At 45.0% G+C, this 25,299-nt stretch overlaps 1 protein-coding gene across 1 annotated transcript in view; it reads right to left on the reverse strand.

Moving 5' to 3' along the window:
* Positions 1–25,299, reverse strand: part of arid1b (AT-rich interactive domain 1B) — a gene marked incomplete at both ends in the record, with an annotated part of 155,745 nt that overhangs the window by 18,355 nt on the left and 112,091 nt on the right. The window contains 4 exons of the mRNA XM_079216991.1: positions 4,088–4,249; positions 5,327–5,648; positions 12,881–13,060; positions 16,070–16,156. Coding sequence (XP_079073117.1) covers positions 4,088–4,249; positions 5,327–5,648; positions 12,881–13,060; positions 16,070–16,156 — 751 coding nt within the window. The remainder of the gene's footprint in view (positions 1–4,087; positions 4,250–5,326; positions 5,649–12,880; positions 13,061–16,069; positions 16,157–25,299) is intronic.

The following is a 25,299-nucleotide window of genomic DNA, read 5'->3' on the forward strand; positions in this document are numbered from 1 at the left end:
ATACTAACACCATCAGGCCAGTGCACTCTCAGTTTGTTGTCTAGGAGTGGCCTGAGGAGGGAGACAGCTAGAAACTCTCTCAGAGTTTGCAGCTTTTTTCTTCTTCTCTCTTTCCAAAAGTTTGCGTGAGAGTCTTGACACCACAATACTGGGAAGATTTAAGAAAATTCTGCTTTGGGACTTGTTCGGCCTGTCCAGACACCACTGGGGAAGAAAGGCTCTCACCTCTCACAGTGGAAATGCATCAATAGAAACAGACATAGCTGTTTTCCTACCACTTCAAAGTGATAACGAACATTGTTTTTCTATTAATTATATCTAAATACTCTACCCTGGCTGTCCTTCACTCCCCCCCCTTGTTTCCCCCTAATTCTAAAGACACACACATGCACAGAGCCATCGCTCTCTTTTTGCTATTCAGTCCACATGTGTGAAGGGCATCGGAGAAGGCCACTTTCACACCGTGGGCAGAGTGTGTGTGTGTGTGACAGTGTGTGTTTGAGCGTGTCCTTGTGTTCATGCGCGGGGTGGGCGCTGTTGCCAAGGGGATGCCATGGTTACGAGGTGCCAGCCAACCAGCTGACGGTGTCTCTCTCGAAGTGGCAGCGCCTTTGTCCTTCATTCGTGGTGACAGGCCGCGCTGATGCCTCCCAGCGCCGCTAACTGGACGAGACAGCAGAAGCGCTGGGACTGCAGGAGTGTGTGTGATGGCTGAGCGTCCCTCCCTATCGATCCCTTGGCTTTGTGTGTGTGTGTGTGGGTTTGTGTGTGTGGGTTTGTGTAAGAGTGTGAAGAAGAAAGTGAGAGAAAAAAGAGCCAGAGAGAGGCTGCTGGATGGAAGGATGGAGTGGATCGGCTGGAGGCCATGAATTATATATGGACCCAATCTGTTCTCAGGGCAGCTTGGGCTCAAAGCTCCTCCAAACTCCTGACTCAACTCAACCCACCACACACACACACACACACACACACACACACACACACAAACACGTGAGGGCGGGGGGTACAGAGTAACCCCCCACAAAAAAATAAAAGGACAGCTTTTAACATATTAAATCCAGAGAAAAGCTACTCTTCCTTTCTCCCTCCCCTCTTTTCCAAACATCAAACAGCTCAGGATGGATGGAGGAGAAGCCATTTATTTTGCCCATCTAATGAAAGCAGAGCGCTGCGCAACACTGCCAAGACTGCGAGCGACAAAGCACCACAGGCAGCATCACTCGTTCTTGACATTCAAGCGCTGCTCTTATTTATTTAGCAAATTTACTTACTAAGGAGGTCAGAAATGAATTATTTGGCGAGGATTTGCCTCGGAGCACTCTCCTCTCCTCTCTTCTTCCCTCTTCCAACATTTTTCTCCCTTCAATTTCCCTTTGATTTACGGCTCTTTTTTTTTTTCTTTCTCGAGCTTTGCTCTTCTCCTACTAAGTGCTTATTTTTTCGACAGAGCCCGTTCCTACAGCTCCAGGAACTTTTTGTGGAGTGTCGCCGGCAGCGCTGGAAAGTCATTTGGAAAGCCAATTCTGTCCTCAGAAGCTGCTGCCAAGGAAAGCTTATACCTTTTAATACTTTTAGTTCCCTTCTCTCCCCCCCCCCCACACCCACCCAAAAAAAAGTCCCCAAACATCAATGCACAGCCTGTAAAAAAATGTTGTCCCACACCTTTCTTCCAAACAAACGTGTACCTCCTCCACACTGACAGGCTCGACACCGTCCGTGTTATTTGAACATGACATGTCAGACTTTCTGCGCTGCAATTCATCATACTGACAAACTGGCAGCCTAGTACACCCAGAGAGTCAACTTTTCATAAAACGGATGCCAATTTCCCTCAAATGTAATTTCAAGAAAGACCACCATCTATTTTTGTAATTAGGAAACAAGTAACTGCAACAGCAGAATACACCAAGATTACAAAAATGTGGATTAGACATATTTCAGTGCTCAGGTAAACGTGGATCAACAGGGTGCCCGTTCCTCCTAAACCACTGATCCAACTGATTAACCAATAATCCAGTTGGCCGGTGGAGGAAAAACTCAAGGGAAAAAAAACACTCGCCACACTTTATGAAGATTTAATCACGACCCACGCCTGCAGCCCTGGGATAGCAGAAACGTCCCTCCTCTGCTCATCTGGCATTCTTTTCACTCAGCGTAATGAAGCTGGAGTGTGTCTACTAGTGTGTGAGGGTGTGTGCGAGTCAGGGTTGGATGGAGATGGGGGATGAGAGGTGAAGATGTAGAGCGATTATTGGTGGGGACGTAAGAAAGGGACGTGTTCAAGAAAAGACAATGACATCACTGCTAACTAGCTGCTGATTTGGAGCGGGCGGCTGTGGCAGTTCACTCCGGGTTGATGCATCAAAGGGTGAAACTAGACATGTGCTACGACTAACAACTTGTTTCTCAGACAGAGAGGAACTAGGTCTGAATGTTTCAGAATGTTGCACTGCGATCTGGAGAGCAAGCGGGGAACTGGAGCCTTTAACTGCAGGTTTTCGGAGGCCAATTTTCTCCTGATCTCCCTCAGATGTTCTAAAGTGGGATCTGAGGAAGAAAAACATAACAAGGCTGTGCTGGAGACAGCGGAGAACAAAAAGCAAATTGGGAGGAAGAAAGACTGAGGGAGATAAAACAGTCTGGGTAGGATAACAGAGCTGCATGGAGACGGAGAGGGCGATACAGTTGGGAGAGTTGGTAAAAAGAGTGAAACAGGTGGGAGGAGAGAGAACAGATGCAGACGGGGATGGATGAAAGAGGTAGAATGAGCGATAGCAGGCAGGAACAACTCTGAGGGCAGCACAGAAACTGAGTATTCTCCAAAAATGTCAATATTAACAACCAGTTAGATTCTTTTTTTTTGTTTTGAATCAGTCAAAACTACTTTGTGCAAGGAGACTAATTCCTATTTGTAGGAAGAAGAAAAAATAAACAATATTCTGAATAAAGAAGATATGTCTTGATGACAAATGATTGAGATTTGTGAACACTGATCTGCTTTGAAAACAAATAGTCTCACCTAGTTGGCGGAGTGTTTTTACACCAGGCAGCTAGTTTATACAAGTATTTAGTTGTTATAAAAACCCTGCGTCTGAATGGTATTTCCTCAAGTGCAGAGGAAGTTTGTTTTGAATAAACATGATGAACACACTTTGGACGCGAGCATGAGCAACAGAACAGAGAAGGAAAAGATGCTGGACTTTTTGCTTCAAATATGCCCTTTGCAATGCAGTAAAAAAAAAACATTAATGACAGCATCGTGCCCAAAGATGAAGATAACCCACCGAAGAAAGACAAGAAACCCAGGGATGTTTTCACAGTCGACAGTGAAGAAAAATGGATCACTGAGAGGAGAAATACATGAAGAAACAAACACTCTTTTCAGACAGCTATGTCAACAAACAGCGCAGAAGAGAGAGAGAGAGAGAGTGTGTGTGTGAGAGAGAGAGAGAGAGAGAGAGAGAGAGAGAGAGAGAGAGAGAGCCCTCTCCTCTGGTGTCTCGGTGAACGTGAGGAGAGACTGACAGTCAGTCTGATTGGTCCCAGCAGTGGGGATCATGTCATGCCACTTCTTATTGACAGCCCAGCCATCCCTTAATGGCTGTGCTAGCATTTGCATTGCTGTGTGTGTGTGTGTGTGTGTGTGTGTGTGAAGAGCACTGCCCCCCCTTGATGCACGCAATTAATCACACATACTGTCAGCCACACCACACAATGCCAACGCAGTGCACACGGCAATCTGAAGCTCAACGAGTGTGTGTGTGTGTGTGTGTGTCCATGCATCACGTTGTCTGTGCTCACTTGTAGTTGCTGTTAGAGTGACTAAGACAGGCTGATGATGATGATGATGATGACTACAGTGATGATGCTGAAGGTGATGATGGCAATTACAATGATAACAATGATGACTCCTCTTGTTTTGCATAAAGCGTGTGAGAAATATCACCATGAAAAATGTCCCTTCAGTTTAGTCACACGACACACAAACACATATAGACAGTATATATTTTGACGTGTACGAACACACACACACACACACACACACACACACACACACATGAGGGTGTTATGAGGGTGGTGGACCTACCGATAGTGCTGTGAATGTGAGGGTGGCAGGATGGGTGGATGGTGAGGTCTGAGTGGAGGGGAGGGTGGTGGACGGGTAGAGGCGGATTGGGGTGAGGGCCGGTGGGTGGAGGTAGGTCGGGGCGGCTGCATCTGGGCCGGGGACCTCGTATATGGACGGCGCCTGTAGATCGGCGTCAACGGACCCCCGACGAAAAAGAGAAACCTTCACTTGAAATATCATCACTAGCTCATAGTCTCCACTCGGCCTCATGCCATCATCAGAAATGGGGACGAACATTGACAAATATTAATCAGACTGCTCCCATGATGCGATTGGACGAAGTGCATTACAAAAATGTAAGTCGCTTTGGATAAAAGCGTCAGCTAAATGTAATGTATAAATCCCCCCTTTCCTCTCAGAAGACGGCCATGTTTCCACAAGTTCCCCCGGCAGGGTTCAGCAAAAGTTTACTGCCCACACATTCCCACAACAGCCCCGGTCTCCAACGCTACCAACACTCATATGTTCACAGCTCCAACCCTGAAGGAGAAATAATATCCCTTAACTCATATAGCCTACCATTATAGCATCAAAGTGCTTTGTATTTGTGATAAGGTACTTGGTATCACCTCTCTCTCTCTCTGGTGTGTTCACAGTTAAACCTATGGTTTGCTTTTTCTTCTTTTATGTTTTGACAGTGCAGTATTCAACCCATACAGTCTGCTCACAGACCAATATCTCCTCTCCTTGTGCAACAAATGGCACTTGGTGTATAGTGCCAGCTATCAAAATGTCAGGCACTTTATGAGATGTGTGAAAATAGGGATAGCTCGGCAAATGGCTCATAGAAGCGTGGAGCCCCTGAGAACGACTCCCGTCACAACTGAAAAGACTGTTGAAAAAAATAAAAAAGGAAACTCTGTGACACTGAAACTCTCTGAGGTGCTCCTCCCCACAGATGACCCGGATGTGAGATAGAGGAGCTTGCTAGCAGAGCACTATTTCCAGGTGAAATTAAAAAAAAGGCTTTGGGCTATTTCAGTTTGAGTGGCGCCGTAATATAATATTTACACAATAATCTCCTTTGTCAAGATCTCTTTAGGACAATTATGGCATAGGAGCAGCAGCAATGAATTGTATATATACAAACGCAGGTGAGATGCAACAAAGCAAAACAGAAACACATGTATATCTAAAAAAAAAAACCCAACACGATTGACTAAAGGCGTGAGGGCTGAGTCCATGCTGTGCTCTCACCTGTTGTGTGTTGAGTTGGCAGATCCCGGCATGGCAGCTGCTGCTGCCTCCTGGGCCTTGCGGTTAGAACTACCCAAAGAAGGAGGGCCCATCCCGGGCCCAGCTGGCTGGGGCATGCTGGGGGAGCTGGGAGCCATGGGCGGGTACACCCTGTTCTGGCTGCCCGGGCCGTGGCTGCGACCCACAGGTATGGGCTGGCCGGGCCCCTGGCCGTGCATGGGGCTGCTTGCATTCATCCCCAGACTGTTGGTCATGCCGGGGCCGGGGCCACTGTAGCTGGTGCTGGCAGGCCCGCCATAGTTGGAGGGCCGAGGATAGTTACCTGGATGAAGACAACAGGTGAATGAGACTAACATTATTACACAGACAATGTCACTCAAAACGTAAAACATGACCGGTTGTCGCTTGAGACTTTCAACTTCTCGTTTGAATTTGATAGATTGCTTACGAGAATGACACAAAATGGCTGCTGTGAAATACTGTAGCCTCAGAAGGGTGCTGTGAATCACTTCATTTGAGGGAAATGGAGTTTATCAAGCGCTTGTCAGCTGTTACCATTATATATGCAACAGTGACACATACAGCAATTCCATCCCTCAAGGAAATAATCTCGTGACAGACGAGGAATATAAAGAGCAAAACGAAATTCTGATTCATAACCTCTTCAACCTCCAGAGGAGACCGTAAAAACTATATGGTGTGGGCTGTGCCGACATTTATCACAGCTGCAGGTTGCTGGATGGCCATGGGAACAATTGTCAATCTTAAGGCTGACTTTGTGAAACACTCGAAAGGAGCTCTAATCTGCAGTAAATGCTTTCTTGCTGCCCTGGAGTGCCACACGGCCGCGATGCCAGAAGCTTTCCTAAGGCACACTTAAACCCCTCCATTTTGGCTCTAAGAGCAAAGCTCGCCTCCAACACCAGCTGCAATAAGAGCTGAGAGAGAGAGAGAGAGAGAGTCACCATGCTGCACAGACAACATGTACATACATTAGGCCCACTAAAACATCCACTGTACATGTAAGTGCAGTCCATACAGAGCACATCACATTGTACTCCCTCTGCAGGCACTGGGCCTTTTGACTGATATCCCCTCCCTGGGACAAAGATAGAAAGGAAAATGTGGCATCCTCTATTGTGGAGGGGGCTATTTATTTTGATTTGATTAAGGGTGCTTTAGTTGGGCCTCACTGCTTAATCCTCTGTGAATATGTCTGGAAAAGGGGATCAAGTCCCTTTAAAACCTGAAGGCTTTTCTGCACACTCACACGAGGGAAAGTTGAATGACAATATTCCACAAGAGGGAAAAAAAAATAAATAAATGGAAATGGCTTCTCAGTGTCCTCGAGCTGCTTCAGTGAAGACACTTTCCACATGACATAAGCCTGCAAGTCCAACAGAGGGAGCGAGCGAGAGGGAGCAGCAGAGGGTGGGGGAAACAGAAGTTAGCGGGGGGAAAACGCCTGCACCCCCCCCCAAGCCCCGAGATAGGATTTATATTGAATCAAAAAAAAAAAAGTCTTTCCCATAAAAGTCAGCAGCTTCGGTTGAATTTGTCCAGAAATTGTGATGAAATCTACTGTGGGAGATGGGAAAAGAAGAGGAGGATTATTTCTGGGCAGGCTTTGGTGAGTCGGTGAGCTGAGTACGGCTGACACCTGTCAAGGGTTTTGGGGCTATAATAGGGAAGCGTTCAGGAAGAAAGGATGTCTGCTAACGAACACAGGAGGATACGTATGGTGCACAGTACATGTGTGTGTGCGTGCGTGTGTGTCTGTCCATCTGTGTGAATGCATATATAATACTTCTGAGACCTTGCAACCAGTGAAAGACACATTTCCATGTTCCTTCCGCTGCCTACAACGCCGTGGAAGAAATCCTGGGAACGATGTCCTGCTGCTTCCTTCCTCTCGGTTTGCTGCAGATGAACAAGGCCGCAGTGAGCGACCTCTCTCAGCCCTTTTTGGACAGCTGTTGAGCCCCATGTCGTGGCTGCCTGCCATGCATTCTCAATAGCCTGGGCGGACACTGTGGTTTTTGGCCCTTGTGGCAGAGCGAGGCTTCAGCACACCACCCGGGGAGTTGTTTATAACGAGAAGTCCCATTTGGACGATCTGCATTCTTTTCCCCAATTTGGCAAACGAGCTAAAAGCCCCAAAGATGGGAGTTACTGGAAGTTTCCATGAGACTGTATTCAACTTTACTGGGAGGGGTGAGAGATGCCAAACTAAATCTAACTGAAGAGGTCTCGCTACATGGAGAAAACGTATCAGTCGTGATGTACTACCATTCCAAATGTTCTAGTTGTGGGCTATGTTTGACTCGGCTGACAAAGGGAAGACTGAGTGGCTGTGCGACTGGGTTAATGCTAAGCTTTCCTGTGAGAGTCTCGCTCCGTCCTGACAAAAATGATTCACTTCCTGAAGGATTGGTGCTGCGCCAAAGTGCTTCTTCAAGGACAGATAGTGTACTAACCCACTTTTTAAAATGAGTGAGAGTTCAACCCTGAAATTCCAGGTGTTTTCAAAAGAGTAATTCATGCTTTCTAAGGCGCCGTTCAGATTTCTTCAGATGAGAAAGTCGGATCATTGCGGGGGCAAATGACAGAATGCATTGATCACGGCTACATGACAGCCACAACAAATATAATGTAACATAAATTGACAAAATGTGTAGTATTATTGTAAACTTAGTCCATGACTAAATTGAGGATGACTCCCTATGGTGTTAAATTCATAGAACTGAAAATATGTATTAGGTGCATTTCAAAAAGAATCTGCAGTAAAAGCCAATATGGAAGTTATGGGAGTTTTGTATAGAAACAGATCATCACAAGTGTCTGCAGGGCGAGAGACGGAGAAGTTAAGATCAGTGTTTTGATGTCCCTCCTATCTTTGAACAAACGTGTGCGTCTTTTCTTAGCCTTAGCGCTGGCTTCATATAAGGCATGAGCAGTTATGAGCAGTTGGTGGCTTCTTTAAGCAAACTCTAACTTAAAAAAACAAACACAATCTAAGTGCTCAGAGATCCCACTTCCTGTTGCTCAATCAGGTCAGGAGAAAGACATTTTGTCCTCTACTTCCCCTTCTTTTCATGCTCCTCTGGAAACCAATCAAGGAGGAAAAGAGGACAAGGAGGACGTCATTTCTTTTTTGTCCCTTCTTGCGTCCTTGTGGCTCAGTCTCGGTTTCCTAGCCTGCTTCTCGAGCACTCGGCGCCTTCGGGGAGTCTTGGTGGTATTTATAGCATGATGGAGGGGAGGAGAAAGAGCGCTCATGGTGCTTCGTTCACAATTACATGGAAATTCCCGGCACAGTCACGCCTTCGCTGGACGCTATATCCTGCGCCTGGTTTAATCCCTGCAGTCCTGCGGGAGAGCCGGACTGTGACCAAGCAGATTACCGTCGACTGCTTCCTCAGCAGACTGGACCGTCCAATGCTAACAGCCGAGGCAGTCATTCTCCCGGCTACGGCGGAGTAAAGGGATGAAGGTGCACCAACGCGCCCCTCCGGATCTGTGAACTCCATCAATAAGGAGTGAAACGCAGATTACATGGCTGCATGCTCGAGCTGCCAAGGACAGCGGCAGGTCAGGCTGTCCGTGTCCACATGTGGATGAACAAATAAAAGAAATGAATAACAGCGTTTTTTCCCGTTTACTTTTTTTGTGTGGACGTGGCAGTGGTTGGAGGAAGAGGGATTTGGTTGGGGGGAAGAACTGTAGTGTGTTGACAAGAATAAGACACCCTGGTACTCATTTCGTTCCATCTTACTCAGTACGGTTGCTATGATACACCATCTCCTCTATTTCCCCCCTCTGATGCAAATTAAAGTGTCATTCAGTAGTATTAAGCATACTTTTTTTTTGTAACTGTTTCTCGTGTAGTTTGATCTGTTTTAAAAACACGGATCGCTTCACAGCTATTGATAATGTCATTGCAGTGCATTATCAGAGAAAAACAAACGTCAGATTTCTCCACTTTGAGACTCTGGTATTAGACTGCAGTACACATGCATGACTTGCTGGGATGGATAGTTCTGGCCGCCGAGCTCCACACACTGTCAATTTCCCTCCGAAAAACTCCACTCCATCCCCAAGGCGCTGGCTTTTTTGGCTGAATTACACTGCCGCTCCAGGAAGGCACTAAGGCTTAAAAGTGCTGTCTGAGGCATGGTCATTACCAGCGAGTGCTTAACCCCTAAAGGGGAGGGAGAGGGGGGGGGCAGTGCGATGGGTGGGAGAGAGAGAGCAGAGCTGAGACCAACTCCAAATCTCTCCCCTGTAATGGCCTGATATCCTCCTCCCCCGTCCGTCAACATGCCGGCTCTGTACCATGTCCAAGTGCATGTCTTGAAAACAGCTGTTGGAGTTATTTGAGTCCTGAGAAGCCCGATGTCTACACACAGTACGAGATCAGTTTAACTTTGGATAAAGAGAGCTTTTCTAACGACAGCCACGAACATAAAGAGGCATACATATATTTCGGGGAAATATTGGCCAGTCACTTTAAGAGCTCGCAATTAGACTGCGAGAAAACAGGAAGGGAACGCTTTGGCAGGGTTCGACTGCGCATCAATCTGGGAGAAAACCTTTGGTTATAGTCCAAGAAGCAGCCTTGTGTAATCAAAGATCTCTGGAAAAAAAAGGACTAAATATTTTAGTATTGTTTGTAGAAGGACTAAGTCCTCCTGCAGACTCATGCATCACTGTAACCGTATGCTGGAAGGTACGTAGTGGATTACACAAGCTGTACTGCAGTCATTAGCCCATGATGAAAGAGCAGCGCTGCAGCCTTCGCTTACACAACACCAGACATGCTCTTTGGTGAGCTACACACTGTGAGTGCTGGTGTGTGTGGCAAGCAAGATTGCCGGATATGTTGTGTCACACACACACCACACAAACGACGTAAGAGTTGGGCTCTCCAAGCGTAGCGTTAGACAGGCCAAGAAAAACAGCAGAGTTCAGAAACTTGGAGTGTTTCTGTGTTGGCTAATGGCTAATTTGTTAGCGCGCTTAGTAGAGGGAAGGGAAGCAGATGGAGCTGTCGTTAAGAACAATGACCAGCAGCTGTCTGCCTTCTTCAACCTAAACAGGCCCCTGACTATGTCCACATATTCATATTTTCCAGTGCCGAAGGTGATGGGAGTCACTCTTTCATATTTTGGACCGTTAAGTGTCTCACAGATTTCTGGATGAGAACGTCAAAAGGATGGAAATGTGAAGAAAATCCTCCAGTTACCGTTTTATATTTTTTACATGAGGTTATGGTCGTGTTCAGACAGGCAATAAGACTGCATGAAAAAACAAGGATACGCCGTTGGAGATAATGGTTGGATGGAGGTAGCAAGCGAAGATACAAATGAAGCCTCTCAAGAAGTGCTGCATACTTGCGGCGCTGCTGTCTGAAATAATCCGAGAGTACTAATACAGGACAGATGCAGGTCAGTTGCAAGTGTATTCAATTTGAATGAGAGTACACATACATCAGTATGTATATACCGTGTGTGTATGTGTGTGTGATGAGAAGAGAGCGAGCCTGAGCTGTTCTTTCCGTTTCTGATGGGAACATCTCTCCTGTCATCCGAGTGAGATTTCACGCTGCCTCCAGAGCCTCTTCGGGCTAGTCCGCCTCGCTGTCGCTCTCTGCTTACTTTATTTCTCTTTTTTTTCTGTCTGTCTGCTTACTGGGCTGTCAGCCCAGCCAAAGTCACATTAAGAGATAAGAGTGGGTGGAGAAGAGAGACCAAAAACCAAATGCATTAGGGCTATTAATCAACATTAACAAATGAGAGGGAGAGGACGCAACTTTGAGAAAACACACGCACGGATGGACACATTTATCAAGGTGACACATTAAAACACACATTTACCAAAAAAATACCATAATGTTTCGTCTGGTGTGTCGCCAAAGGCAGAAAACGAAGTACAACAGCAGATGTCAACGATTGCTGGATTGCCAGGAGTCGTACGTTGGAAGAAACAAGTGAGCGGAGAATGCTTGATTACAGAAAGCGATCCAAAGTTTCCTCCAAATTCTTGGGAATCTGTTTATTGAACAAATTAAAAAAATCTTGGATTGATGGTTGATGTGACTGATTTACCAAATGTCTCATCAAACAGGCCTGCAGTATGTACTGTAGTAAACTGAACTCAATATTACAATGATTTTATGTTGTTTAGGACTTTAATCTAATCATTTTAAATTAGTTAACAGTATCTCGAACATGTTCAGCAAATTAGCAAAGTAAGGGTTTATTTTGTTTAGCCCTAATTCAATTATGGTAGTTAGCCACATATCTTGAAATGCGAAACAATATACTTTAAAACGGGTGAGATTCTTTTCTTTTTAAAAGTCTAAGAGTTGAGATTTATTTACATTATTCTGAAATAAGCCATTTTGAATAATGAGTACTTTTACTGTTGGCACTTTTAACTGTTTATATTCAAATGCAAATAATTTTGTACTCTTACTAAAGTAAGATTTTAATCCAGGATTACTTGTAACCGAGTATTTTAACCCAAAGTTAAGGCCTGAATATGTCTTCCACGACTGGACATCATCATTCAGCGACGTGTCGTTCTCAAGCGACCTCATAAGCGTATCATCATCAGGAGGGCCAAGAGGTCCGTCCAGAGTTCAAGCGTCTCATGAATATTCAGAGAGTCACGCCCTCAGAAAGCTGGGTTTTTAATGCCCGCCACACAGGACTAGTGAACACTGTGTCTGTGTGTGTATGGGAGTTTTAGAAAGAGACCGATAGAGTTAGGGACAGGAATGGAGGATGGATGTGTCTTTCAAAATGAGTCTTTTTGTATTCCTTATTAGCAAACCCTCTTTGAAACCAATGACACTGGTGTCAAGGCCCAATGTGACTGTGAAATGTGGGCGAAGAGTTATCAAAAAAGACAAACGTGGCTTTCCCATCTGAGGTCAGACTCCTTCTGAATGAATGACGCACGCGGTATTCATCCCTCCAATAGGACAAGTCAAAACTGATGTCAGGGAAAGTCAACAGAGTCAGTCAGTAATAACCATTACAAAATCAAGTAATTTCAACGGATTCTCAGAGATTAGTGAATTTCCTAACTATATATTTTTGTACCTACACCATTAAACAATACCATGATGGAGGTGTGTGTAGCTTGTTGGCTGTTTATTTAACCCTCCTGTGTTGGAGTGCAAACTGCTCCACAAATGAGGTCTGGTGTGCAGACAGTTATGACACAGGAGTCAATGGTGCAAATATGTATTTTGAATGAACTTCAAACTCATTATCTTGTAAGTGACAGCGAGCAACGAGCAAACTCGTGAGCTCCGAGAGATTACTTCCCCTCTCGATAGCGTGTTCCACGCTGGCAGCCATGTTAGCGATTAAGTCGTCGCTACGTTAATTCAAACCCCCAATGGATCATGATAAAGGCCAGAGCCTTGAATATGAGTTTCAGTTTATGGATAATCAGTGAAAACGATAATCTTCCAGAAAACGTCTGAGTGAAAATTGCACCACAAGTTTGTTGTAATATCAATTTAGGCAAACCAGTTCCAACCTTGGTGTCCATACTGGGATCCTTGAGGTCCATAAGGGCCTGTAGGGCCACTCTGGGAGTAGGGTCCCACCACAGAATACAATGGGCCCCCAGGTGAGGGGTGTGGGGACATAGGAGGTCCGGACTGAGGAGAGGCAAACTGAGAGCTACCCTGGTTTCTCTGCATGTTGGACATGAACCCTGAAACACATGAATAGACAAACAAAAGGAACGTCAACACTTTGCTGCTAAAATGCCCAAAACCCAAAGAGTCCTTTGTGGAGTGAATGTACCCGCTCAGCAAAATCAAATGTTGACTGAGGGATTGAGCCAGGGTGGGTGTAATCATTCTCTAACTCATCAAATCGGGACATCCATTCAATTTCCTCGTGTAAAGAGACCCTACCTTTTCTAATCTTTTACCTTGGCCTTGGCTCCTGTTACTCGTAGATACACATCGGTGAGTAACACGGCATGGAGCAGGTATTAGACAAAACACGCACAAAAAGGACAGGCTGACACGGAAAATTAACCCCGAGCACAAATAAACACACACACAGAATGTTTGAACTTGCTCAGTGGTGAAAGCACAGGTCAAGTGTATCCCTGGCCTTAAAGGTGTACGTACGTCTGCAAAAGCTGGGGTCACGTATGCCTGTGTGCAGGCGTGTGTGTGCTAAAAAAAAAAGCAAAGAAAGGGCCAATTGTGTGTGAATTCTCTGCACAGAATAAGATGGTGATCTGACCATGGCTACTGTGTTATTCTAAGCCGTTCTGTCAATAGATGTGTCAAAGCCTCTCAGGCCCAAACTCGCCTCCACCATTCAAATTGACATTTGGAGCGATCCTCGCCTGGGCTTCGCTCTTTCAAGCGGACCCTTTTGGTTTTTAAAAACCCACAGAAAGGTCTTCAAATCCACCATGAATGGGGAAAAGGTCGCTGGACGGCCATTGAGGGGAAAAGGAGGAGGGTGTGTGGGCGTGTGTTTGTGTGAGGGAGGGGATTCAGTTTTAATGATTAGGTGGAAATGGATTGGGTCTGCTCGACTGTAAACTTTGATAGCTATCCGCTTTGTTGAATGAGCGCGCTCAGACCGGCTCTTTAGTGAGTTTGGGGTTGAGGGAAACGACAGAGTTGGAAAGTGCAAGTTGACACTTGTATAATTCCTTGTTTCTGCTCAGAGAGCGAGTAAAAACTGTGAGGAGAGAGGAGGGAGATAAAGGTTTTAAAATGCTATGTGCGTTTTCACTATAGGCCTGTGTGCACATACATGTGTGTACTTATTTGTGTTTCTGAGTGTGTGGGGGGAGATAACGGAGAAAGAGCGCAATAAACGCTCTATGTCTGTGTGTGTGTGAGTGTGTGTGTGCAGTAAAGAGACGGAGGCCAAGACAGACAGAGAGAGAGAGAGAGAGAGAGAGAGAGAAAGTGAGAGTGAGAGGGAAAGACAGAGCAACGGAGGGAAAGAGCGATTGGGGCCTGAAAGTGCTTAGGCTGCGAGTGCTGGGTTTAAGGAGCGAGGACATTATTGTAATGTTTTGCTTCCATTAGGGTAAGGGGATTCTGGAGAGGAGGAGAAAAAAATTACAGTGTGTAATATCGCACTTTAAATTGCCTGGAAAATGGATGGGGAGAGGAACATTGTGCAGACAGTGCTAAAAGCAAATAACACATTCAAGGATTTCTCTCTCTCTCTCTCTCTCTTTCTCTCTGCTTCATTCCCTCTCTACACACACATGAACACACACACACACATACACACACATAAACCTTCCTCTCTTTCTGGCAAAGCGAATGAAGCGCTCAGCCGGACAACAACAACAAGGCAGCCAGCGAAGCACGCGAGAGACAGTGGGGGGGGGGGGGGAAGGGACATTCAGCGGATTTATGGAAATGCAGAGTGGAGAGATGCTCTTAGGGAGGCAGGCACTTGAGCAAAGTGGGGTGTGTGTTGGGGGGCGGGGGCTGGGTGGGTAATCCTTGATAGGAAAACAGCAAAAACAACTACGGGCCCTGTTAACCGGCTCAGTGTTTTTCTAGACTGGGCTGGGGAGGGCTCTTGGTTTACAGGCATTAGAGAGCAGCATTAAATCTCTGGCTTGATTTCGTCATGTTGGGAAAGAACCTTTTATAGTGCTTCACTCTCTCTCTCTCTCTGTCTGTCTTCATCCATCCACTCACTTCTCTTGGGTGGGTGATAGAGAAGGAGCATCACAGTCATTCTATTAAGGTTACATCCCAGTCTTTCAAATTTCCTCTGCAATGTTGTGTGGATGCAATCTATTTTTTTTTTTTTAAATGAGCAATTCCGTTGTTTTTAGTAATACTCGAGAAGTGGCCATAATTGCTGGAAACAATTTCCCATTTGGCAGGCGCATGTGGCTTGTGGGTTAGCAATCATTTTACAAGCCTCTGGCAACAAGGTGTGAGCAAAATTGAAGTGGCTTTATCAAAAGAACACACACTCTGACTTGAACTCAGTCAAGGATAAGTTGATATAAGTGTTTATTGGTACATATTTACCAAAAACCATGGGTTTCCCCACGGCCTATGTAGGAAAAATTATGCATGATGGTAAAACCTTGTGTTTGTGTGAGATCACCTGCTCAGCAACAACGACAACAACTTTTGTCAAACTATGTTTAAAAAGTTAGTTTCAGACACATGCTGGCGCTGTCAAATATGCAGAGAAATATGAAAGCGGGTGGCTTGCTGAAGGCATAAGGCCAAACTAGCCATTTTGTTTACATATTTCTGCTAACATCTTGGGCTCCACATCTTTTTGCTCCCTCAGAAAACCTTTCATTACAACCCTTGTTAGTGCTATTCTCTGAGCTTTGCTAGCATACAACATTTCTGTTTTTCTTTCTTATGATCTCTACTCTTTATGCACCCCAGTAGTGTGGAATGTAAAAGAAAAACAAGAGACAAGAAAGACAAGTTTGATTTACACGGACTCTTTTAATCTGAGTATGATGTACAAACTGGATTCCTTATGGAAACCGTTTCTGTTGCACACATACACAGACTTCAATGTATGCATTTGGTCTTCTGTGTGGGCTAGCCGCTAAATTTCACTAAAATAAAACTCATGAACGTCCTCACACAGCATTCCACTGTACAAACATTACCTCTATATACTCCATCTATACTTTAAACTGATGATTTGTCACTAATCTTACGTAAGACACACACATACACACACATACCTTTCTCCTGAGCCATAGGTGAGCGGGTGATTGGCGGGTGGGCTCCTTCCGGTCCATTCCCAGAGGTCTGTGGGGCCATTGCAGAACCTGAAGAAGAACATGAAGTCAAGACATGAAGACTCCACTTGATGCTGCACTGACTTGACACATTTCAGAGTTACAAAGGTTCAACACGCTGTAGAAAAAAACACATTTAAAGCAAATGTTTCGCATGAATCACATTCACTTCTTTGCATGAAAGCGAGGACAATAGAGAAATGATTTCTTTATTCGCGTTAACCCCTGCTTGAAATGTGAAAGATACAGCAGGAACTGCTCTAACAATAGAGCATGAGAACGGCCAATTGTTGTCTTTCTTTCTGCATTTCTTTGATGACACAGAAGTAACCTGGTTCAAAGAAAGGAATTCTGTAATTTGACAGCCAAAAGAAAAACAACGACTGACCCTGGATGTGTTTCTTTAGCTTCAAGCAACATTGTCAGAAGGTTCAATACCAAAATTTCAAGACACACCGAGAGCTCAGCACAATCACTATACATGAAGATGTTTGTGATTCCAGAGCGATCGCCTATAGAAAACCAGAACCATTTGAGGATCATTGATTAGGTGGTTGTGCAGGTCTTTGGGCTGCGCCTGTTCCATTGAAATCCAATAGTGAGTTGAGGGTCTGATTAGGACAAAGGCAGACAGAGACTGTGGTGGATTGATTTGGCCCAGAGGAAAGAGAGAGATGGCAAATTAACCTTTCATCATTGGATTCAGACCTGCGACAATGAGGAGAGGGCAAGACGAGGGGAAAAGTGGTTTGTTTGTACTTTTGGATGAAAACCCCAGTGGTTAAATATAATGTATGTGAAATGCAACATGCCCTAACATACACAACACATTGACGTAATTCAACTGCACGTGTTCAGTCATGCTTGTCACTCCGTATTTGTACGATTACGCTTTTTGATTTGACTTCTGTTGAAATAGGACTGTGTGCCAAAAGTAATCTTTTACTCATGATGCCACATTATGAAGTGCTAGAGTGATGCATTACCAAAATGTTTCTGCTACAGTGTCCTTCAAACTCACAGTGAATAGAAATCCCTTATTACAAAGAAAAGACTTTGCATTATTCAATCACGCAGTAGAAAGTGAGCTATTTCAAGAAGTGTGTGTGTGTGTGTGTGTGTGTGTGTCCACGGTAGCAGTAAAACATGACTGGAGGTGGCACTCTCTCCACATAAACAAACCCAATTAAGTCAACATAATTGCTTTGCATAAAACTGCATAAACAACATTTCCATACAACAGGCTGCCTACACACTAACACACACATACACACACAGATGTAAAAGTAATTGGACAAACAAGTGTAAGTAAACACACTCAAACACACAAAGAAACACACAAGAGCACAAAGGCACATATGATGTGTTGAAATATTCTCTCTCTCTCTCACACACACACACACACACACACACACACACACACACACACACACACACACGAATAGATCCAACGGCGCTGCTTCAAAGAGGGAATATTCGATTAGTCTGTCACCATGCGGTGGAGGGGAGGGAAAACGTCAGAGAGCAAACGTTGAAGGGACCCTGAGATAACACTAGAACGTGAGATAGGTACGTGTGTGTGTGTGTGTGTGTGTGTGTGTGTGTGTGTGTGTGTGTTGTGCCAGTGGTGAAAGAAGCGGCCCTTTACGTGAGTAAAGGTAGTGATACAACATTTAAAAAAAGACTCCATTACAGTCTAAAAAGTACATCACACAAGGGAAGCAGGACATGCATATAAAAAAAGTATTCATGATGCAAAATGGCCCATTTCAGAATGTTTATTATGATACATAAAGCATGTGTTTTGGGATTATTCTTAATAATGTATTAAACTGTCCGATCGTTCATGCTGTCTTTATGTAAACAGCAGCGGCCGACTGAATTATGTTTCACTGTCGTTTTACATGTTTCACAGATTTTTGCACGTGCAGTAACAAGCGTAGTTGCCGTCTACTCGAGTAATCTTCACTTCACCTGGTGTGTGTGTGTGTGTGTATCCATGTGTGTGTGTGTGTGCACTTGGAGGAGCTCAGCCCGACAGAGAGAGCAGAGCAAATGCAGCATGATAATAAATGACATCAGAACATTTAACAGGACTAATAAAAAGCATCAGTAGCACCGGGGCTTATCAATACTACCATCATTAATTATTTAGTTTCAGAACACACCTCTACCTTCAGATAACGTAAAACAGGTTATTGTCTAGTCAAGATGGCGGACTCCGTGGAAGACGACGCTCCCTACGTAGATGTATATCTAAGCTCAGGAAAACACAACAATTCTTAGTTTTAGGTGAATACACACTGGTTAAAACATAGTTATACATTTTATATTCAATATCTGATAAACCCTCCTACTTTTAACACATAGGAACATTTAGTTGGCCAAGTGAGAGCAAGTTTGAACTACTTTATAGTCGTGTTAGAGTTTAATCTGTGTATTACTTTATGCTTTATAAGCTTTTTTTATGTAAATGTAAGTACTTCTACTGAAGCTGTCAAAAAACCTACTAATTAAATCTAAAGTACATACATTTTCCCCAAAAATGTAGCGCACTAGAAGTATAAAGTAGTTGTACAAGTACCACAAACTATACAGTACAGCTGTGTTTGTGAAAATGTTGTTGTCCTGTTTATGTACTATGTGTTTATGTGTTCATGTGTTCATGTGTTCATGTGTCTGACTGGAGGGTCATGGCCACTCGTTGCTAGAGGGACGGAATTAGCTGCAGCACAAGTTTAGATGGGTGAATGGGTAGTGAGGATGAAGTCTGCTAGCAGGAGTTTACTGAACCCTTAAACAATAGATGTCGACCCCTCGATAAAAGCTAGGCCTTGTGTGTGTATGTGTGTGTGTGTGTGTGTGTGTGTGTGTGTGTGTGTGTGTGTGTGTAGAGATGCATGCCAGGCATCGGCTATGCTGTCAGACTCTGTTTGTTTGGATGGCAGAGTGCTGGTGGCAGCAGCTTGTGCTGTGTGTGTGTGTGTGTGTGTGTGTGTGTGTGTGTGTGTGTGAGAGTCACATTGAAGGTACAAATAGGGAACAGTGCCCTCCATGCTCCAATACTCTCTCCACAGACCCATGTAAATGAGACAAGATTAATGCAAAGACATACGAGTTTGCGTCTGTGCATGTGGGAGACAGACAGAAGAGAGAGGACGAAGAGGGGAAGAGGAGAACGACAAGAAACAAGAGATCCTTGTTGAAACAGGGGACATTGAAGAAGAGATGAGAGAGGAGTGGAAGTATAGTTGAGTCTGACAGGGCCTCACCCCTCCTTCCCTCTGTCTCTGCAATAAACGAGTAAAGCTTGGAGCACTTTGTAATTATTTCACTACCAATTACTGTCCAGACAGAGCTTCTTCCCACATTGTCTCCTCTTCCTTCGCTATCGTGCCTTCTTCCTCTCCTCTCCTATCATTTTTTTACAAGGTGCCATTAAATAATTACGTCCAAATAAAACAAACAGTGAGCCCTGGCATGTTTAATCCGCACCATTAATAATTCATACGCGGAATCATTGACGTGCAGTTCTTCTCCGCGTGCTGATGAGAGGGAGAGCTAAATGTCAACCGGAGCCGGCTGCATATCCTTCCCTGTCCAGAGGAAAAAGGCCATCTTTGCTCGCTGTATGAATGGAAATGTAAAACAAATAAATGCTTCCACCATCCAGGTCATCTTCTTCTGAGTGGGAGTTAGTATTTGCGCACTACTTGTCAATGAAATTGTGTTTTTTATTTTACATTTCTGAGGATTTTTTCAGTGATTCAATATTACTTTATGTATTTTGATCAGTTTCAGTGTTTGTATATTGTATGTATGGTTGAGGGCTATTAAAAGTAACTGTGTCTAAATATGTGTGATCATTCTTGTGTATTGTTTGAACTCTGTATGTTTGGATCTCTTTGTGTGTGTCCCTTGTAGCTACTGTGTTCCCATAGGTAATCTATAACACAATTAAAGATGAACATGTGTTTAATTAAAGATTAAACACATGTGGCCATCAGTGGCATGGCAATACATTGCTGTCCCTCAGCCTGCATCTTCACCCACTGTTATTACCACGGGCAATTTACACCTCCACAAGCGCCCAGCTGAGCACACTCATATAAAACATTAAAAAAATGCATGCAAATGAACATGATAAAAAAAAAAAAAGCAAGGTTCTTTTACTTTTAATTAATTGGAATTAAACTATACAAACTAGATGATTTTATCCTGAAAGAACGTAAGTATCCTTCCAATCTGTGATTTTTGACGGCAGGTCTTCAAACACGACTCATTAACTCCGCGAGGGTTTAGAGACCAACAGATCTGACGTTTTGATCCTGTTGATGTAGTTTCAGAGAGCCGGCGCCGGCTGCAGGACAAGGAGAAGAGCAAACAGGAAGATATCGAGAACGAAAATGCTCTTTTGGAATTGTGCTGAAAAGTCAAACAACTGTAATTTCCTCTTTGTAAAAAAAAGGCACTTAGCAAGCAGATCCATTTTCTACTCTTCGCTCATGATACAAGGCAGCGGGGCCAAAAGTAATGGGAGTTCATTGCGTTTTTGGAGATAATGCTCCTCGCTAAAAACCCAATGCACATTTTAAATTTCTCTTCCGCGAGGACTGTCGAGGCAACCCTGACTCCTTTGAAGAGAGGGAGTGTGGTCTTTGAAGCTTTTTTTCATCAGGGTTTCAAACGCAAATGCCGTGGAAGTTCAAAGCCGAGGGAGAGTATTTGTAGCCATATTTCTGTTTTGTTTCAGGGCCCTGGTAATATTAAGCAGAGGAGCTACTCTGTGTGTATGTGTGTGTGTGTGTGTGTGTGTGTGTGTGTGTGTGTGTGTGTATGAATAATGCCAATGAAGAAAAGTCAACCAGAGGGTCATTCAAAAGCTTTTTATTAATTGCTGATGAAAGGAGGGTGCTGGTGTGCATTGGCAGACATGTGTGTACATGCTAGCTAGTGTGTGCAGACAAATGTATACGCCAAGATGCCTACACGCACAGACACACACACACAAACACACACCAACGGTTTCTCACAAATAATGGCCCCTGGAGCAGCAGGGGCTATTTTTGCTAAAGTGAAGTAACACCGGTGAGCACTAATTGACTGGTGTAGAGTACAGTGAAAGGGCTGCTTCAGCACCATCTCTTAATACAACCCGTAGGCTGAAATGTGCACACACACACACACACACACACACACACACACACACACACACACACACACACACACACACACACACGCCAAGGTAATATCCCCTTCTTGCCGTGTCTTTAGGGGAAACAGGCAGATAAACAGCAGGCTCCAATAATGGTGGTTTAGATCTCAATGGGTGCGAGTCAATGCCTCTTCAAGCCGGGGGCTAATGCCAGTTAACTTTCCCTGTAGGGGACGTGCGCAGGCCTGCGGTGGCTCACAAAACAAGCGCTCTCCCAAGGTCCTCATTACTTCCAATGCTGAGTAGCAACTGTATGTAAAGCAAAACTTGCAGCTTAAGCTAAAAAACAGCGAGCGGGATGCGGGGGAGAGAGAGCAATGGAGTGAGAGAAAGCAAGAAAATAAGTGTTGGGGAGGGATAATAATTGCGCACTGTGCTCCTGTTAAGGTTTTCCAGTCGGACGGAGATAGAATGGGATTTCTCGAAATGCCTAACGCAGCAAGCCGGCACCATATTCTTCTTTTTTTTCCCAAGGTTTTGGCGAGCGGTGCTTTGTGAATATAATGTCTGCGGGGAGGGCATTTTGCTGTTTCACTCCGAACACGAGCAGCCATCAGGAGGAGGAGGAGGAGGAGGAGGAGGAACAGAGGCATGTGGGAGTGTGGGAAAGAGTTGGGTAGACGGGGGGGTAGGAGGGTTGATGTGTGGATGGGGATGAAGACGGAAGAAAAGGAAGTGGAGAAAGAGAGCTGGAGGAGAGATGTAAGGAAATAAGAGGGATGGAAAAATTCAGCCTTGTTCCTCGGTGGGAGGCCTGTACCACGGCAACGCTCTGAGCGAAGAAAAGCAGCAGAGACAAACAGAGATGGGGAGGAAAGGGTGGGGACGAGGGAACGTGAGACACAAGAGGGAACATAAGCGAAAGCGAGCGCGATAAAAATAATGAGAGAAAAAGAGAGGGACAGGGACAGCCAGAGGCAGTGTTCCCACCGCGCAGCCTCTCAGGGAGTGGTGCGACTGGAAAACTCACTCCACACACCCCCCTACCCTCTTCCACCACTTTCTTATAATAACTTCCACCATGAACAAGAGGAAAAATATAAGTTTTAGTTGAACATCCCTGCGGCAACTTTTCTGGTCCGATATTTTGCAGCCTGTAAATTTGAAAGTCGTTTACTGACCGTTTAAAAACTCTTTTTCTTTTAATAAAAAGACCATATTTATGCATGCAATCCTGATCCGAGGTCATCACTGTGGTTCCTTGCAGGCATCTGTGTTTGACCTTTGATCTCAGTGTGGGGGGAAAAAAAAAACGGCAGCATCATTCGAAACTTGTTTTTTCTATCCGTGGTTCTTATTACCACAATTAGAGACAGAAATATATTTACTGAAATGAAAAATGAAATGCCTAAAACCCCAGGCTACGCTGGGGGACAACGTAAAGGACAAGAGCAGATGTAAACGAGTTGGATGAGATTCATTGAAGAGATTCATTGGGAAGGACCCTTAAGCTAACAAACTGGACAAGCCTGGCCTTCTCACCCACTCTGTCTCCCACCCTCTATCCATCCCTCCTTCCCCTCTGCCTCCTCCACTCGCCCTGACCTCTCTGTCCTTTTCTCGGCCCTGGAAGCACTTGAAGCGAGCGCAGATACACAGATTAAACTCTCCTGAGCACTCGCCCGCGAGCTCCAATCACCTCTTTAGAAGAAAATAAAAAACTTGGAGGGGTGGGGAGAGAGGCGGAGAGGAGCAGGGAAGGAGGGAGGGTGGGCAGAGCGCTGTTAACTGGACCTCGGAGGACCTCGGTGGAGAGAGAGACAAAGAAGGGAGAAAAATAGAAGAGGGAGATTTCCTACAGCAGACAGAGCGAGCTGGGGCCATGGAGGAGTGTGAATGTTCTCTGTGTCAATTAGGAGCTGCACAATGTGGAAGCTTTACGCTGTGTGGTCCTCACAAGTGACACAAATGTATAAACAGAGACACACACACACACACACACACACACACGCGCAGACGAATGCCGACGGCAGCCGCTAAACGGGCTGTAACGCAACCACTCGAGGCAATTCCTCACAGTCAGTGTTCGTCCACTGGAAGTGCTTGTTTTCACCACTAACAAGCGATTGTTATTACAAGAGTCTGACAAAGAGAACTAAAACCTTTTTTCTTTACCGTTTGCTTAATGGGTGTCTCACTCTGAGAGATCCTGTGTCGCTGCCACATTGTGGAAATCAGCCTTGATATTAAAAATCTTTGAGACAAACACTCAGCTGCGCTTCCACGACAGAATCTGACAACACCAGTGTCCGCAAAGTCAGATGACACAATAAAAGAAAGCTAAAGGTAAAGAAAAACATTTTATTTCTCTGTAGAGTCCTTTCCTTTATGTTGCCAGACACTTATAATAACAATGTGTGCCTGCCAGAGGCAAAAAGCAAACACTTTTAGTGGACGTTAATTGCCGGGGAGGAGTTGCCCCGAGCGATTACATCGCAGCCCATTTAGCAAACAAATGCAAATGCTTCTATAGAGAGCACGCAGGGGCAATGAATGGCCTTTATAGTGACACGATCTCAAGCCAACTGCACTTTATGGAGCAACGTCTTCTAATAGAGTACTTCTGCTACTTTAAGATCAGTTAAGATCAGCGTATTTTCTCGCAGCATATTTAGTTGAAACTGAAATGAAATGTGGGATTTGACCTCGCACAGCAGGGCCGGCTCGTATTGGATATGGCTTCTTCTCGCCACACAAAGGCTGACAGGAAGTGACGCCCTGCTGACAACTTGTCGAATGAGCTCATGTACGCACACGCACAAAAAAAAGACACAGCAAACGCTACGCTATCTACGCCTCGAAGTATCCAGAAAAATGCAGAGTTTGTAAAGCCAAACAGACAATATCTGGGGCTGAAGGCTGAACTTTTTTTTCGGATCTGTATGACTTTGCCTCTCCCCCAGCAGCTCAGTCAGTGATGGAGGCTCTGACGACGGCGGTCCCATTCAGCCCCGCATCCATCCGGATGAAAGACGAATGTCTGCTCGCCTCGTCCCCAATGTCTCACGGAAGGAGAAAAATATTCCGAGGACGCTCTGAATTGCTTCAGAGGCACTGGGAGGAGGGTGGTGTATGTGTGCGTATATGACAGTCTGTTTGTGTGTGTGTGTGTGTGTGTGTGTGTGTGTGTGTGAGGTGGAGGAAGAGGAGGGGGAGGTTGGCGGTTGAGCAATGTGATTTCTGCTCGACTGTCACAAATCTAGCGCAACAGGAAAATCAATTTGGGCCTGTGTGTGCCTTTTTGGCTCTGGGAGAGAATCCAAATAGCAAGACGAGGCCCGGATAATGTTACAGTGTATTGGATTTGCTTCATGGAGAGAGAGAGAAAGAGAGAGAGAGAGAGAGAGAGACGGAAAGAAGAGGAAAAGTGAAGAGACGAGGGAATTATAGGCGTGCCGTGGAGCTCCGACAAGATAGATTTGTGCAAGTGTATGGGTGTATGATAGGCTGGCAATCTGTCAGTCTCACTCCTCTCTCCCTCTCTCTCTATGTCTGGCTCTTTCTCACACACACATACACAATCACACACACACACACAGACAGCACTGTCCCTCGCCCAAGCAAGCGAGCATATATAGATGCTTATGCCATATATGTTTCATATGAAACCATGAAATAAACTGTTCACAGGTATGTGCATCCTCATGTCGTCATCACAGACGGTATTCAAGAAGTGGACGCCGTGATGTCACCCATTAGTTTGTGCACAGCGGTTTTGAAGCCTCGAGTTTGGCATTTTGGAGCGACGCCATCTTGGTTTTTGACCGTCGCCGTCTTGTTTTTTTTTTTGGAAGTGACACGAGAGGGTGGAGTTGAGCACATCCGAACGCTGAGTAAGACGTTTGGAGGGAACCACAATGTTACGATCAACTTTCATGAACTAAAAACACAATGTGAAAGGGTTAAATATCCAAGATGAAAACACAGGCATACCTTGCTTTATGGTCTATTTTACTCC

This window comes from Taurulus bubalis (assembly GCF_910589615.1).
Source record: "Taurulus bubalis genome assembly, chromosome: 4".
NCBI classification, from domain to species: Eukaryota; Metazoa; Chordata; class Actinopteri; order Perciformes; family Cottidae; genus Taurulus; species Taurulus bubalis.